This window comes from Alosa pseudoharengus, unplaced genomic scaffold (genome assembly GCF_046254945.1).
Source record: "Alosa pseudoharengus isolate Yale_2024_CS ecotype anadromous, Long Island Sound unplaced genomic scaffold, YU_APseudo_1.1 YU_APseudo_1.1_scf_23, whole genome shotgun sequence".
NCBI lineage: Eukaryota > Metazoa > Chordata > Actinopteri > Clupeiformes > Clupeidae > Alosa > Alosa pseudoharengus.
Window position 1 is genome coordinate 25,432,933 of NW_027468685.1, and position 14,758 is coordinate 25,447,690.

The window sequence follows — 14,758 nt, forward strand, 5'->3', positions numbered from 1 at the left end:
CCAAAGTGTTTTACAAATTATTAAATATGAATAATAAGAAAATAACAAATAATATAATACAGAATACAAAATGCTTATTTAAGAAATAAAATTAAATGAAATAAAGAGTACATAGGCTACAATAATAACAATAAAGCAGTGGTAATAATAATAATAATAATAATAATAAAATAATAATAATAATAATAATAATAATAATAACAACAATACTACTACTACTACCACTACTACTATTATTAACATATTATATACGTATATTATTATTATTATTATAATAATAAAGGTTCTATTTTTCTTTGTATTGTTTCTATTATAATCAGTGTTGGGGTCATTACTCAAAAAATGTAATGTATTACACATTACTCGCTACTGTAAAAAAAATGTAATCCCTTAAATTACTTCTTTACTCTCTATGGAAAGTAACACGTTACATTACTTTTGCGTTACTGCGTTGAAACGTTTCTATGGACGCTGTTATTGATATGCCCGCTCTTTACTTTGTAGCCTAACGCGTTACACCCATTTTTTATTCTTATTGTTTCCATATATAAGTCAAGTCAAGTCAACTTTATTTACTATAGCGCATTTTATACACAGAGGTCATTCAATGGGCTTTACATAAACACAAGCAAACAGGAATATGACAAAACTGACCATAGTACTCACCCCGAAGAGTGCTCTGTGAACTGAATAATGAGGATCTTACAGGACATGTTACAAAGATTGCCTTAAACAATCACAAAGCAGTACAAAATCACATCCAGGATGACGTGACACATACACATAACCCATTGGTCAAAAATGTTGTTAATGAAAGTAGTGAAATGTATTTAGGCATTTTTGCTTTCCTATAAAAAATGTCACATCTGAAACATTCTTACTTAACAGCATTGTTAAACCATGTCTATAACTTGTACATGCGTAACTGCACCCATATGCTAGCAACTGGTCACTGGGAGCTCAGTGGCTGCAGGGGCTGAGCTTTCTCTGATACTTACGTTAGGTCTTTCAGCCAAAGCCACGTCTGCTTTGCCACCTGAGCAGATATCAGCCAGCAGCTGCTTGACGTCGCTGCGGAAGCGCAAGCACATGATGGAGATGATGATGGGGTTGTAGGCGGCTGAGCTCTTGGCAAAGAGGCTGGGGAGCAGGGAGATCACCGGATGGAGTGTCGACGTCGGGTTAAAGATCAACCAGAAGCTGACTGTTGCATACGGCAGCCAGGCAGTGAGGAAGCCCGCACTCATGAGCACTGCAATCTGACAGAAATGATAACACCACTGAAAAATTGCAGTTGTAGGCTATACAGTTGTGACAAATGCAAAAAGTACATTTGTGTAGTAAGTAAACACCAAGTGCAAAGAACTCATCTACAAATTGACTCAATTTGAAGAAACCAGGGATTAGAAACGGTTCAAAGAACAAAAATGAAGAAAAAAAAGAAACGAAAATAAACAAAACTTTTGGATGAACGTAATCAAAAAAGGGAACAAAACCAATTTGACTTGTCCCTGAGTGAACGCGCTATTTTCAATTTTAGATAACCGGTTTAATGGTGTTTATCGTTCCAATTTTCTTTTCCACAGAGTGTTTCAAAGACTTTGGTCAAATTTTATGAATCAGTGTCTCTCCCGTATAATCAAATGGATTTCCACATCCAACACTATCTAACCGCATTTTCAAAGTATAGCCTAAATTACTGAAACATTGTGTGAAATAGCATACCAGTGACACTAAGAAAAAAACTAGGCCTAGTGTCGTGCAGTTGGTAGCACGTCACATAGGTTAGGCTATTACAGGGCTTAAAGCAAGAACATTTTCTGTGCCTGAAGTTAGGCTATCAAATATTTCTGGACCAGTAATATCTACCAGTAATATTATATAGGCTACTTTCAAATCTCACCCCATGCCTGAATTCAGGCACAGTGTTTTTAACAGTTAGCCTTGATACCTAATTTGCTTTGATAAAAGCTTTAAGACTTTTGTCCAGAAAGAAGCTTATGCTATTGCGCCACCTGCTATAAATCGATTTGTAAAGGCAATGTCATTTGTAAAGGAATGTTATTAACCGTTCTTCTTTAACATTCTAACTGGTTACCATTTAGAGGAGAGGCATTGGAATTGGGTATTGTTTTTGCTGGCAGTCATCTGAGACATTGTTTTTGCTCAGAACGAAACAAAATGAAAATCATTCTCATTTTTCAGTCCCTGTAAGAAACTATTCCTTTTTTCTTAGGTTTCATCATCTCTAAGGGATGCCATTTTGGAAAAATCCATCTACTTCATCCAAAGAAGGATTGAAGAAAGATTAAAGCAAATCTACAAATTGTCAGATCTGAACCCAGGGATAACCAATGGTGGGAACTGAAAACATTCTTGTCACAAAAGGAAAAACAATGCAACGTATATTTTACTAGTTCACACAGTTGTTTTTAAAAAATTATTATTACACCCACATATGGCAATAAAGAACACGCAGTTCAGCTGTAGGACATTTCCCAGTCTAACTTGGACTGAAGTGCGACAAATTTACCACAACACTGCAACCTCATCATCACCCTGCATGGGAATGTTTCTTCACAGCTGACACACTTGTTCACAAACTCCTCTAGGGATGTTGCTGTTTAGTTTGATAGTCTAGATGTGATAGATACAGAATTAAATGCAATTGAGCAGAACTTAACTGAGTTGAGTTAAGTTAAACTGAGATGAGATTTTTTTATATTTTGGGCTATGTTGCCTTTATTGCAATAGGACAGTGAAGAGACTGACAGGAAGTAAGTGGGAGAGAGACAATTGGGTGGAATCGGGAAATGACCTGGGTTGCATTTAAACCTGGGTCCCCGTAGGCATTTGGCCCAAATGTGGTACAGACGCTGCTACCAGTGGCACCACAGCACCCCCAAGATGAGCTGAATTAAACTGAAATGAAATTAATCAGATGGAACTGAACATATAGGCCACATACCAAAACGACTCTCCGGACCACTCGCAATCGCCTGGACATCCTCCTTCGGCTCTCCATGCTTTTGTACTGGAGGTGCAGCCTGACGGCGATGCAAGTGTAACAGGTCACAATGACCACCACGGGGATGATCAGCGTGGTGGCGAGGCTGCTGAAGATGAAGGACAGGCCGCCGGCCTCACACAGCTCACCCCACGCCAGAGAGCAGGACAGACCGTGGACCTCTGGACCGTACTTCCCCCAGCCCCACAGCGGCATCAACGCCCACAGACCAGCATGCATCCAAATGAGGAGGACGATGTTGAAGACCTTCTTCCTAGTCAGAAACTTCCCTGGAAGCCAGGCAAAATAAGCTGATGTCAGAAGAACTGTTGCATGCTACCCACCACATAGGCCTGCTGTGACTAGACTATTGATCATTACTTATTAATTACAGTTTTTCAGTACACGTCTGTTGTAGCAAACACAAGGTCTATAGATAATGTACAAATACAGAGATAAGGTACAAAAATTAGACAAGGTACAACAACATGCACATATTATAAATGGACAGTCCCTTCATATAAATCTGTACACTAACATCATTCAACATCATTAAATCTGTACACTGCATCATTCTTTCAGAACAATCAGACTAATGCAGACTTTTGTTAATTACTATTTTGTTAAATTCCAGTATGCACTAAAAACGTAATCTCTAAGGAATAGATCATATTGTAAGATACATTTAGATATCACTCACTGGGACGATGAGCATTGAATGAAATAATGCACCGAACAACAGCCAGGAACGTGAGTGTCATGATATGGGCTCCTGCGTGCATACATCCTATTAGTCCATAGTAAGTACAGGTCCATTCCCCACCCATCCAGCCATGATTTAAGGCAGAAACTATGCACAGCGGGTACATGCAGATGACTGCCACTAAGTCGCATAGAGACAGGTTGATGTACAGGAGCTCTGGCGCTTTAAGTGTGGAAAATCTTCTCAGTAACGTTGTGAGCAGTAGAGTGTTCCCCAGGCCTGATACTGTAGCTGTAACAAAGATAGTCAGGATAGGTTAGTGACTAGACAAAAAGCATCAAAACTGGATGGAATGGACGGATGGACTTGGAATGCAACAACCCAGTCCCTCCCCACTTCCCCCACTCCCCATCATCATGACTACTAAACACTAGGGATGGCACGGTTTTTTGAAAAATGCTCCGAACCGTGCGGATGGCATATGTCACGGTTCGGAGTGTGTGTTCGTCGTACGGTCCTACGGTTCAGGCTAGTTATGGCATGCACAATTGATTCCCATGTGACAATAGGGGAGTTCGACTTGCGGCAGATCTGTGCAGATCTGACTTGATGTGATGCATGCTGGGTTGAACACAATAGGGGAGTTTCTTTTACTGTCTATGAGTTCGACTTGCGGCAGATCTGACTTGATGTGATGCATGCTGGGTTGAACACAATGCATACTGGGATGGACGCAATGCATACTGGTTAGAAATTCTGTCCGACTTCTGTCAGCCGGGGAGGGACTTACCACCGTGACACCATGTCACATGGCCTTAAAATATCGCGGGAGTCTTAGCCTGCAGACAGATCTTGCAGTTGCCATCCACGAGCTGAAACACGCCCTCATGACGTCAGTTCAAAGACGTGATAGGGCCATTTGGGAGGAATGTCCTCATGACGATTATGACTAGAGGCTCATGCTGCTTCCTTATGTTGGAATATGCGAAAATAAACAGAAATCGAAGGGATACCTTTTTATACGTGATTTCTGCAACAATGGTAGGCTAGCCTACTGAAAACGTTTGGATATTCTGTTATTTTCTGCTGTTGGCTAAATAGATAGACACACATATAGGGAAAACACTTGATATTGAATTTATGTGCTACAATGCAGGCCTGTTAACTGTATGACAACAGTGGTTTATTTAAACTACATCATAAGAATTTATTTCGTCAGTCATCATGCTCATTTTAATGAGTAAGAATGAAAGTTCTGCTGTGTTTATTGCAAACAACATTCCGCGATATCTCCCGCGATGTCTCCCGCGAGTCACGTCAGGCAGACTGTAGCCTTTCTGTTCGGGATGAGCTGCCCTCTGTTGTAGCTCCTCCTGGCTAGCTTCTGAAGATCACGTTTACGTAGTAAGCCAGACCAAGTCAGACTCAGCCGAAGTCAAACAAGCCTAAAGACTGCCCGGAGTTGCAGGATGCGCCAGCCTCTTATAGGTCTGGTGTGTGGGAACATTTCGGATTTGAGGTTACCTATGATGATAGAGGAGTTAAGACGACAGAAAAGAAAGACTGCGACTGTGTGCAAACATTGTGCAACACGTGTTCAGTATGCTCTTGGCAACACTTCGAACATGCTAGGTCAGTGGTTCCCAAACTTTTCCCCCCGCGGACCACCTTCTACATCCTGACACACTCTAAGAAGTAATGTGTCATTTTTCTTACACATTTATTGTGTCAAGGCTGTTTTAACACATAATGTGTTGATAATGACACAAGATGAGTATTATTCAGTAAAATTATCTGACACATTTTGTGTTAAATTGTACATTATACATTGTTATTTTAAAATGCAAGACACAATTAATGAAGTAGTAATGAAGTAGGCTAATATATTTTTATGGATTTTTCACAAACAAAGAATGTTGTTTGAACGTGGTTTGATTTCTTTTAAAATGTTGCTTTCTTGATATCATCTTAACCTTTCACCTCCTCAACGGTTGCTCATAGAACACTGATCAGCCCTAAGTCTTTTCTCCCAGCCGTGCCTCGTGTGCAGTTGTCCTCTCTATGCTTGTGGTACCAGCTTTTTCCATAGCTCCAGTCTCAGGATGGACCCTCTTGAGGAGGTGAGTGAACAACTTCACTTTGATGTAGGTTAGATTTTGAATTCTATTTTGAAAAATATCTAACTATCATTAAGTTTGCTAGCAGCTAGCGCTAGCTGTGCACTTTAACGTTACTTTAACGTTAGCTGCTAACGTTAGAGGCATAGACAACCATGTTTTTAATACTTCAAAATAACATTTGCTAAATGAACCTTACATTTTTCAGTAGCGATAGGTGTGTAGATTTGAACAAAATCTAGTTGGGTTCTTACCGGGCTTTTACTGCCTGAAATATCGATTTTGATTAACGTTACCACGCTCGGAGTTTAGTGCTGGGCTGGTGGGTGTCTATCATATAGCAGCTATATATATATATATACTGACAGTGGCTAGTGATTTAGCTAAATGTTTGTGTTAGCTGTCTTAAATTGAGATTGTTGCACATTTTCTCATAGTTCTACCATGTTCAGATATTCATAACGGGATGACTTATGGTATTGTATTTGGCTTGATGTCGATAAGATCACAAAAGTGGTCCAAGTTTGAATGAATTCGTTGCCAACATTTTGAGCGCGAAAATGAACATTGCATCATAGAACTAGGCTAAAGTTCCACATTTCGTCTCGTTCCATTTTGATCAAGGAACCGTGGACCAACAGGGAAAAAAAAACGTTTCAATCAGTAGGAAATACTTGCTAGTTTGGTGTCATCAAACATAGAGGTATACAATTAAGTGCTGGTATGAGCTTTCATTCAATGCATGAATGTGCATGTCTGCGTGAGAGAAACAGACCACTCCATAACGTTGATAGTAGGGATGTGAATTTCTGCTAAAAATGCCATTTTATAATCGAGGAGCTAAAGTCGAATCATTCGAAACTGTGTGTGTGTGTGTGTGGGGGGGGGGGCACAAGTATTTCTCATGCAAGCATCATGCAACCATGCAAAAGCAATGAAACTATTTAAAACTTTTTTACATTATTAAAGCAGTAATCTCGTGCATGTTTTCACAAACATTTTTGTGAATAATGTTAGCCACTACTCTACTGAGGCCTATAGACATAATAATCATGCTTCTGTAATTTAATAATGTCTGTCTTGTATTTCCAGGGCATGGATCATGAAGAAACAGCAACCTAACCCGGGGCATACAGCAGAAATATTTGAAGAAATACAAACAAACAGCATCGTCTTGGAGAACACCAGACTCAAGCTTGTCGTTTCTGACTTAGTGGAGAGGCTTGGATTGTGAGTAGACTATGCATAGAAAGTTGTTGTTTGTATGTCTGCAAGTTAAATCATTTTGTTCAGTTTCAGACTCAGCATTGTGTGGAGTTTGTTTTTAAAAACAACTAAAATAACTAATAATAGCAACACATGACACATTTATTTGGGATTTTTTTGTAGTTATCCATCTTCTAAAGAAAAGGTAGCCCTGGCGAGTAACATCATTACCACTTTACCATGCCTGAAAGTTCAGATGGACGGGAAAGGACAAGGATTTGTAAGTATTTTATACATTTGAGTAATAGTTTGAAGATCAACTGAAACCAATAACTTTTACCAAAACATTACAGAAGGCCAATTTACACCAGAAAACGCTATGGCAGCAGAACTGAAAAGCAACAACTATCTTAACTAAAATCTACTATCTAACTAAGCTAACCTTCTAACTAAAAATGTTTTGAAAGTGAGCAACTTTTGGGGAGCTCAAAACTTTTCACTGAAGAAGTAAATCGTCATCAACTTTGATATTTCCGCTGTTGGTACAATACATTCATGCTGATGAAGACATTAATGCATTAAAATACTAGTTATTGACATGCCTCAGTTACCTTGTAACCCCCTTCCCCACACATTGTACTGATTGTAGCTGTTCCTCATACCAAAACATTTGTTTTGTTTTTCTGTTAAAGTTTGATTCAGAGTTCAACACTTTGTGCGAGGGAAAGGGAGATTTCTTCCTCAGAAGATGGGAAGCCATAGTCATCCCACAGCTGACCGCAGTTGCAGTAAAGGAGAAACGTGAAATCGCATCGCTCACTGAGGGAATGAATGACCTAACAGATGGTAAGCTTTCAGAAATTTTCAGCATCTTAACATGTTGGATAAGTGGATCCTCAAAACAGTTACTAGGAACTGTTTTTAAAGCTTTCAATGTCGATGATGTCAATGTATGAGATGATAGCTTAATTTTTAATTTGCAGATGAGAAGAGCTACAAAAATCCTACAAATTCTGACCCATCTTCTTCCCTCCCAATCGCATCCAGCCGGTGCAGTGTCAAGTCTGCCATCACACACCTTATTGACTTTGTACCGGTAAGGTTTGATGGCTCCAAAATTATCCTATAAAAAGTTTGTTGTTGTTACATAATCCAAAGCAATTTTGTGCATTCTCCATATCCTAGTTATTCATATAACTTGTTCTTGACCATGCATTGTGGACAAGAAATGTAATGCTGGTAACAATTCAGTGGCCAGCATTCGGATAGCAGCCAATTACCAGACCAGTTAAATTAAGTTTGACATTTTTGTTGAATAGTGGTATGTTAAAAAATCAATTCAATAAATACATATATTTTGGTCATATTTGTACCTTTAATACAATATTCAGGTGTGATATGGAAAGTCCATTGCTGAATTAATGTTGACTCATTGCACCAGTTGCCCAACACTACAATTTTGTTGGACAATTTCTTCATATCCTGTTCCATTTTTTCCCTTTCAGACTGGAACTAGCATCTCATCCCTCTGTTCTAATGATGACTCTGAATGCCACGCCTCTCAGCCACAACTCCTATCCATTGGCAGCTTCAAGGATGCAATTCAGCTGGCAAGAATGATAAGGTCATCATTCCCCTTCAGGAAGATCTCACCGGCGCTGTAGACAAACTGTTCAAGCTGTTTTGGGTCTGTAACTTGTCGTATCCACCCCAACTTCACTCTGACTTGTAGCCAAGATGGCTGCCCAAAAACATATCACTGTATGAATTAATTTTCCAAACACCTAAGTAGAGAACACAAGATTACACAAACCTCTGAAGATGAACCTCATCAAACCCATTTTGAAATCACTACCCCTAAAGCAACTGTTGAGATCCCCACCGAGGATAACATTGTTAATGATGGCATAGCTGAGCCCGAAACGTCTGCAGCCACCCCAAAGAGTGCTACAGCATCATTTGTTGCAAAAATGTATTCTGGGTCAAATGTTAATTTCGCTGCTGTTACCAGAACTGTTAACTATGTTAAACAATTAATGGAATCAACTGTTAGTGAATTACAAGATTCTGTGACTTCAACATTCAGAAAGTATTCTTGATGGGCTTAAGGCAGCCTTTGAACAAGAGTTGACTGACTAGCAATGTTTACGTGACTCATATGATCAGCTCAAATGGGCAAGAGTACAGAACAGGGTCCGTGCTCTCTTCGCAAAGCATCGTGGCGAGTGTTTATTTTGTTAAGTTATTCACCTCATACCAAACAAGCAGACCTTTTCAATGATTATTAATTTACTGGAAGTTCTGTATTTTGATTACTATTTCTATGCATATGTTGTTAAAGTGACAAAAGAAGACAAAATTGTTACCTTAAAGGATTTACTTCATTTTAGGCCACTTGATATTGTTAAAGACTTCTGCTCAGATAAACTGTATATTAATGTCGCCTGATATGATTCAAAGATGTTTTATTCAGATGAACTGTATTTTTAAATACAAGAATGTGTAATTGTACTGATGTATGTTGTGTTGATGTTGAAGGATTGTGGCATGTCATAATAAACTAATAATCTACATATACTGCTTATTCTCAACTTCATTTGTAGATACCAGTGGGTTAATACTGAAATAAATTAGCCTTCTAATATGCATAAATGACACATATATGTGATTAAAACTATTACACTTTACTGACACAAAGTGTGTCAGAATGACACATTACTGTGTCAATATATGTGACACATCTAATGTGTTAAGTTGAAATTGACACAAAATGTGTCGTCCCTGAGCACACACATCAGATGTGTTGAAATTCTACACAATTTGTGTCATTTTTGACACATTACTTCTTAGAGTGCACGGCTCGCGAACCCCCACCATCCAACACATAAAAAAGTAACTCATTCTATTGACGCATTCCAGGCATCGTTTAATTAGCCGCACTACATGATAACATAATAAAAATGCAACTGGTCTATGAGCTCTCACGTTAAAAAAAAAAGTGTGGAGAACCACATTAGAATGGTTAGGTAGCATCTCACTGCAGACCACGCACTGTGGCTTTGGGCAGTCTGTCTCCCAATCCACGTGAAGCCTAGGGCTATATTAACCTGACTCCGCCAGATCCATCTGGGAACTTTTCATTGAAGAACTTTTGGGAAGGGGCGGACATACTGGTTAGCTGATTGGATAAACCATCTGTCTATCACCACCTTTGTTGGTTATCGACGGGCCAAATCAACCAATTAGATGAACAAAGTATTCTTCTAATGCCGTTTAACATACAATTAAGTTAGGTAACGTGACAAACGTTAAGATGTTTTAACTTACCATTTATGAACCTAATCAACGACAATTCCCATCAAGTTTTCACGGTAGGCCCTACACTTCTGAAGATAGTATATTCCTCCATTATGAACTGGAATCAGCCGTGGAGGATGTCTGTGTCGTTCATTCCTCCCAGCTGCATGGCTGAGACTCATAGCTTCACAGTTTACCCAGGAATACTTTCTAATTTGAATAAAACTTGCGCAATATCTATGCTCATCTCTGTGGATGCCGTCATGTTGTTCGTTGCGTCACACCTCAACCCGCCTCAAAGCTAACGCTGATTGGACGTTCGTTTGGTGAACTGCTCCAAATTTTCTTTAACGGAAAGTATCCAGACTGATCTGCGAGTGAAACCCTGAAGCTCGCGAGATCAGGATGGTCTCACGAGGCTATAGGGCTATATGCCTCATCATACTTTCGTTTTCTTCGCGCAGTCTTTTCTTTCTCGTTCTTTCTTTTATCCCCCTGCGCTCCATCTCCACCTTGATTAGTCTGCCCCCCATCCCATTCCATCGTTCCCTGTGTCCTGCTCTGTTTCTCTCGCTTCTCCTCTTCGATCGCTTTAATTAGGCCTTTTGGACAGTGTCCCTAGCCTGGCGGGCCATCCTATATCATTGACATGTATAGTCTGGCATCGAATCATTCACCTCGCTTAATCCAAGGGGCGGGCAGAGAATTGTCTTTCAAACTGCCTAGGCATGCAATAGGCCAGCGCTACGACCATATCCGTATCCGGTCGGCAAAACGGCAAATACATCCTTCTTCGAAAGGAATGACTTAAGTGCATTGTGTTGATCTACTTTCAAAGAAAAGCACAAGTCCAACTCCTCCAAAGTTGACGCCAACGCTGATTCAAACAACCGCTCTTCGTTTGCCATAGCCACCTTCCTTGTTGTTCACCGTCGCAGGATGTCGTTATCCTGTTAAGCCCGCCTTAAGACTCTCTAACGAAATAGAGCGCTGTGATTGGCCGTCATCCACGGTGTTAAGCCAATAGAAATTCCTATGGTTCGATACTAGACGTACAAGCTGAGCAAATTAATTTGCCGCCGCTAGGGTGCGTCTAGATTTCTAGGCTACAGTGTCCCTGTTTTTAGCCAGTTTTCCATGTTTACGCAGCCTTCTACCTAGCCTTACTTCAACGAAACTAACGCGCCAGATATTCTGGCTGCCCGCAGGAAATCACGTGTAGCCTATTGTGTGTAGCTTATTTTTTAATGAAAACATACCCTATTATAGAGTTTACAAATGATTTCCTTTAATTTCACGTTTCCATATCATTATAACCCCATTAGAAATTATGTATTATTTATGAATTAATTAGAGTATTAATTAATGAATAATTTTTAACTCCTTTCCGCCATTGCCCTTTTCATCTCGCGTACCCCCTAGTGGCAGATCGCGTACCACCTGGCTTAAAGTTTCCTCAGACAATAATGTGCTTTATGTGAAGTCAATTCAGTTTGTGCATTATTACATGATAACTATTCTTTAAATACTCTAGCCTAATTGTGAATGATTAAGCTATATGCTGAAATATGTTTCTGGAGTGTTAAAGATTAAAAGAAAAAATAACAACAAGAACCATACCGAACCGAAAACCGTGACCCTAAACTGTGATACGAACCGAACCGTAGATTTTGTGAACCGTGCCACCCCTACTAAACACACACACACACACACACACACACACAAGCAGTGTGCACTGGACAACAACACATCACATGCCTTTTTTTTTCAATTTCGGATACGTATTATTATGTTAATTACATTTAATCAAATTCTAATTGAGAAGGTCTGCGTGCAAACATACAAACAAAAACATAAAGATGTGCACACTTGGTTAGCTTGTGTGCACTAAACAGGTGTAAAATATTATTTCTTACCAACAACAGCAAGGAATCCAGCGTAGAAATAATCCACATCACTTTGCAGTTTTGATTTGTAACTTTCCATTTCCATTTGACTCGAAATAAAGTTGTATATAGGCTAAAGGCTACTCCATATAGGCTACTTTACGTAGACCTATTAAATGTATCCTATAAGCTACGCCATCACAAAGAACCGTTATGAGAGGCATCAGCTGTGTCTGATCTCGACTCACAGAAACTCTCGACTGAGGATCCAGCTGACATCCCGATTCAGTTGACTGCTAATGGACGTGGGTAGGCTAATGATGTCACAAGAATGTCTGTTGCCATAATAGTCTGACAGGCAACTGTATTGATTCAGCCTTATTTGTGTTAACAACAAACATAGATTAATAAATGCATGGCCGCGTGCCCAGAGCAGGGCCTAACAAATAACATCAAACCATACCTGTAGTCTGTTAGATTGAGGGTTTCTCTGTTATGCACTGTGGTCTGGTAGCCTATAGGATTGCTTGCGTGCGAGCAGCACCACTTATGCGAGCTTGAAGGTAGGGAGTGGGGGCCATTCCGATTTTGTGACAACAAACACGTTCGCTGAAGGTTACAGAAAATGATACCTTTAGAGGACGTTCTGGGAATGTGCCCGAACCGAAAATTGTTTGCGGGATTGTTTTTTCTGCAAATTTTAATTTAAAAATGAAATTATATGAAAATAAGTTGGCTTTCTCTGTGAAAGTTGTTGTGTATACAAAATAACTTCAATATACAAGGATATGTTATCTTTTGATCCTCTTTATTTGCTAAGGTACAACGCATAGAGCCGCAGACACTGGAACTCAACAGTGACTTATTCACTCGCATCAGAGTGGCACGCTTACATTTATGAGCACATAGGGTCAGGGGTCACACATCAAATACAGTTCAAATAAAATACACCATTTACATCTCCATACACTACAAAAGTGTTATTCCTCTTATTGAGGTTGTTGTATATATTGACATATGCCACAGTGGTGGGTGGTTGCACAGATCAAATAATTCCACTCTCACATTGGTCAATAACATGTAAACACTGCAGGCTAGAATGATGTTTGAGGATGAACATATAGAACTGGTTGACATCTCTCTCTATCTCCCTCTCTCTCTCTCTCTCTTTCTCTCTCTCCCTCTTTCCTGGGGAGACGCTGAGAATTTCATGGGAGTGATGAAAGGGAGGATGTTATAATTTGTTTTGTGTGTCTCTGTGTGTGTGTCCTTGCATAACTTACACTACTTGTCCAATTTACGCAAGACTTTCAGACAAGATTGAGGTCACCATATCTCAGTCCTCGAAAGATAATTATAATTTGGATACAGATCAGGACTCAGATTTTGGAATTTGTATTCACTATCTTTGTCATTGTGAGATAGGAGTGAGGGCCTGGTGACCTGACTGCTCATGTCATTATAACAAAAGTGCCCTTTGAAACATGAAAGAAAAAAAAATGGACAAAATTCCCAATGCATTGAAACTTCAATAAATTGATGCAAGTATAGACACGCTTTTACTTCACTGCGTCACAATTTATCCACCAGAGGAGCACATACGTTGGCACTTTTTGGTGTTAGGCCTCCTCCTCAAATCCACAACTATTTCCTTAGTCTTTAAGGCATTGAGATGGAGCTTTTTGTTGCCGCACCAGTCTACAGCCCAGTTAACCTTACGGTATTGAGACTCATCACTTATGAGGCCAATGATGGTGGTGGCATCTGCATCTTTGAACATTTTGACTGAGTGGTGATGAGATATCAAGTCATTGGTATAGATGGAGAAAAGCAGAGGAGATGGCGCACAGCCTTGTGGAACACCATATAGGGCTGGCTACTCCATAATGGCACTCTTTTCCAATGGAAGGGCACACATAGGGGATGAGAAGAATAGATCATTTTAAGGGGCATCTTATAGCACATTGCATCACATTTTCAACACTAGAGGGGTTCTCATTAAGACATTCTTGAATTTTACTAGTTTCAACTGAAACATTTGTCTCATATAATCGCCAGCCAATAGGGCACTTTTTTTATTTTAATCATAAGGGCACCAGGGTGACCGGCGCTAGAGAGAGAGAGAGAGAGAGAGAGGTGAGTTTGAGTCCGCAGAGAGAAAGAGTGGAAAGAGAGGAGAAAGCAGTAGGAGAGAGCAGGCTGAGAGACAAGAAGAGAAGGGGACAATTGCAGTAGTACATGAAAGTCCACGCCCCCCCCCCCCCCCCCTTTAAGTGGGTGGGTAGGCTACAAAGACACTGAGAAAAGCCTAAACCATGCAGCTTCGAGTTCAGTTACAGTGTAACATAGGCTGTATACACACTTTTGTGACTGAGGACTATCTGTAGTCTAATAAAGCCATTAGTTGAGTGTTTTTTCACTTCACATCATTTCTTAAAATTTGTATTTCAGGTAGTCAAAATATGACCTCATAATTAAAGGTGCAGTCAGCAATCGTACGCGATTTCAAACCATTACAACTTTTTGTCACATTCAGCAATCA

At 39.8% G+C, this 14,758-nt stretch overlaps 1 protein-coding gene and 1 long non-coding RNA gene across 2 annotated transcripts; one reads left to right on the forward strand and one right to left on the reverse strand.

The window, feature by feature from the left end:
• Positions 1 to 799: 799 nt before the first annotated feature.
• On the reverse strand, positions 800 to 12,452 carry LOC143140215 (opsin-5-like). Its single transcript, XM_076301021.1, has 4 exons — positions 12,247 to 12,452; positions 3,708 to 4,001; positions 2,969 to 3,297; positions 800 to 1,259 (listed from the first exon to the last, which is right to left on the reverse strand). The coding sequence occupies exons 1-4, from the start codon at positions 12,320 to 12,322 to the stop codon at positions 939 to 941; spliced, it is 1,020 nt and encodes a 339-aa protein (XP_076157136.1). The 5' UTR covers positions 12,323 to 12,452; the 3' UTR covers positions 800 to 938.
• LOC143140214 (uncharacterized) lies at positions 6,989 to 7,873 on the forward strand. Its single transcript, XR_012990583.1, has 3 exons — positions 6,989 to 7,057; positions 7,217 to 7,313; positions 7,726 to 7,873. It is a non-coding gene; the product is annotated as an uncharacterized LOC143140214 (long non-coding RNA).
• Positions 12,453 to 14,758: the final 2,306 nt, after the last annotated feature.

Excerpts from the sequence above, each read along its gene's own strand:
- LOC143140215 (XM_076301021.1), bottom strand. The coding sequence starts at position 12,322 with ATGGAAATGGAAAGTTACAAATCAAAACTGCAAAGTGATGTGGATTAT. Across the intron at positions 3,298-3,707 it reads ATTCAATGCTCATCGTCCCA|GGAAGTTTCTGACTAGGAAG; the intron begins GTGAGTGATATC and ends CCTGGCTTCCAG. Across the intron at positions 1,260-2,968 it reads TGGTCCGGAGAGTCGTTTTG|ATTGCAGTGCTCATGAGTGC; the intron begins GTATGTGGCCTA and ends CATTTCTGTCAG.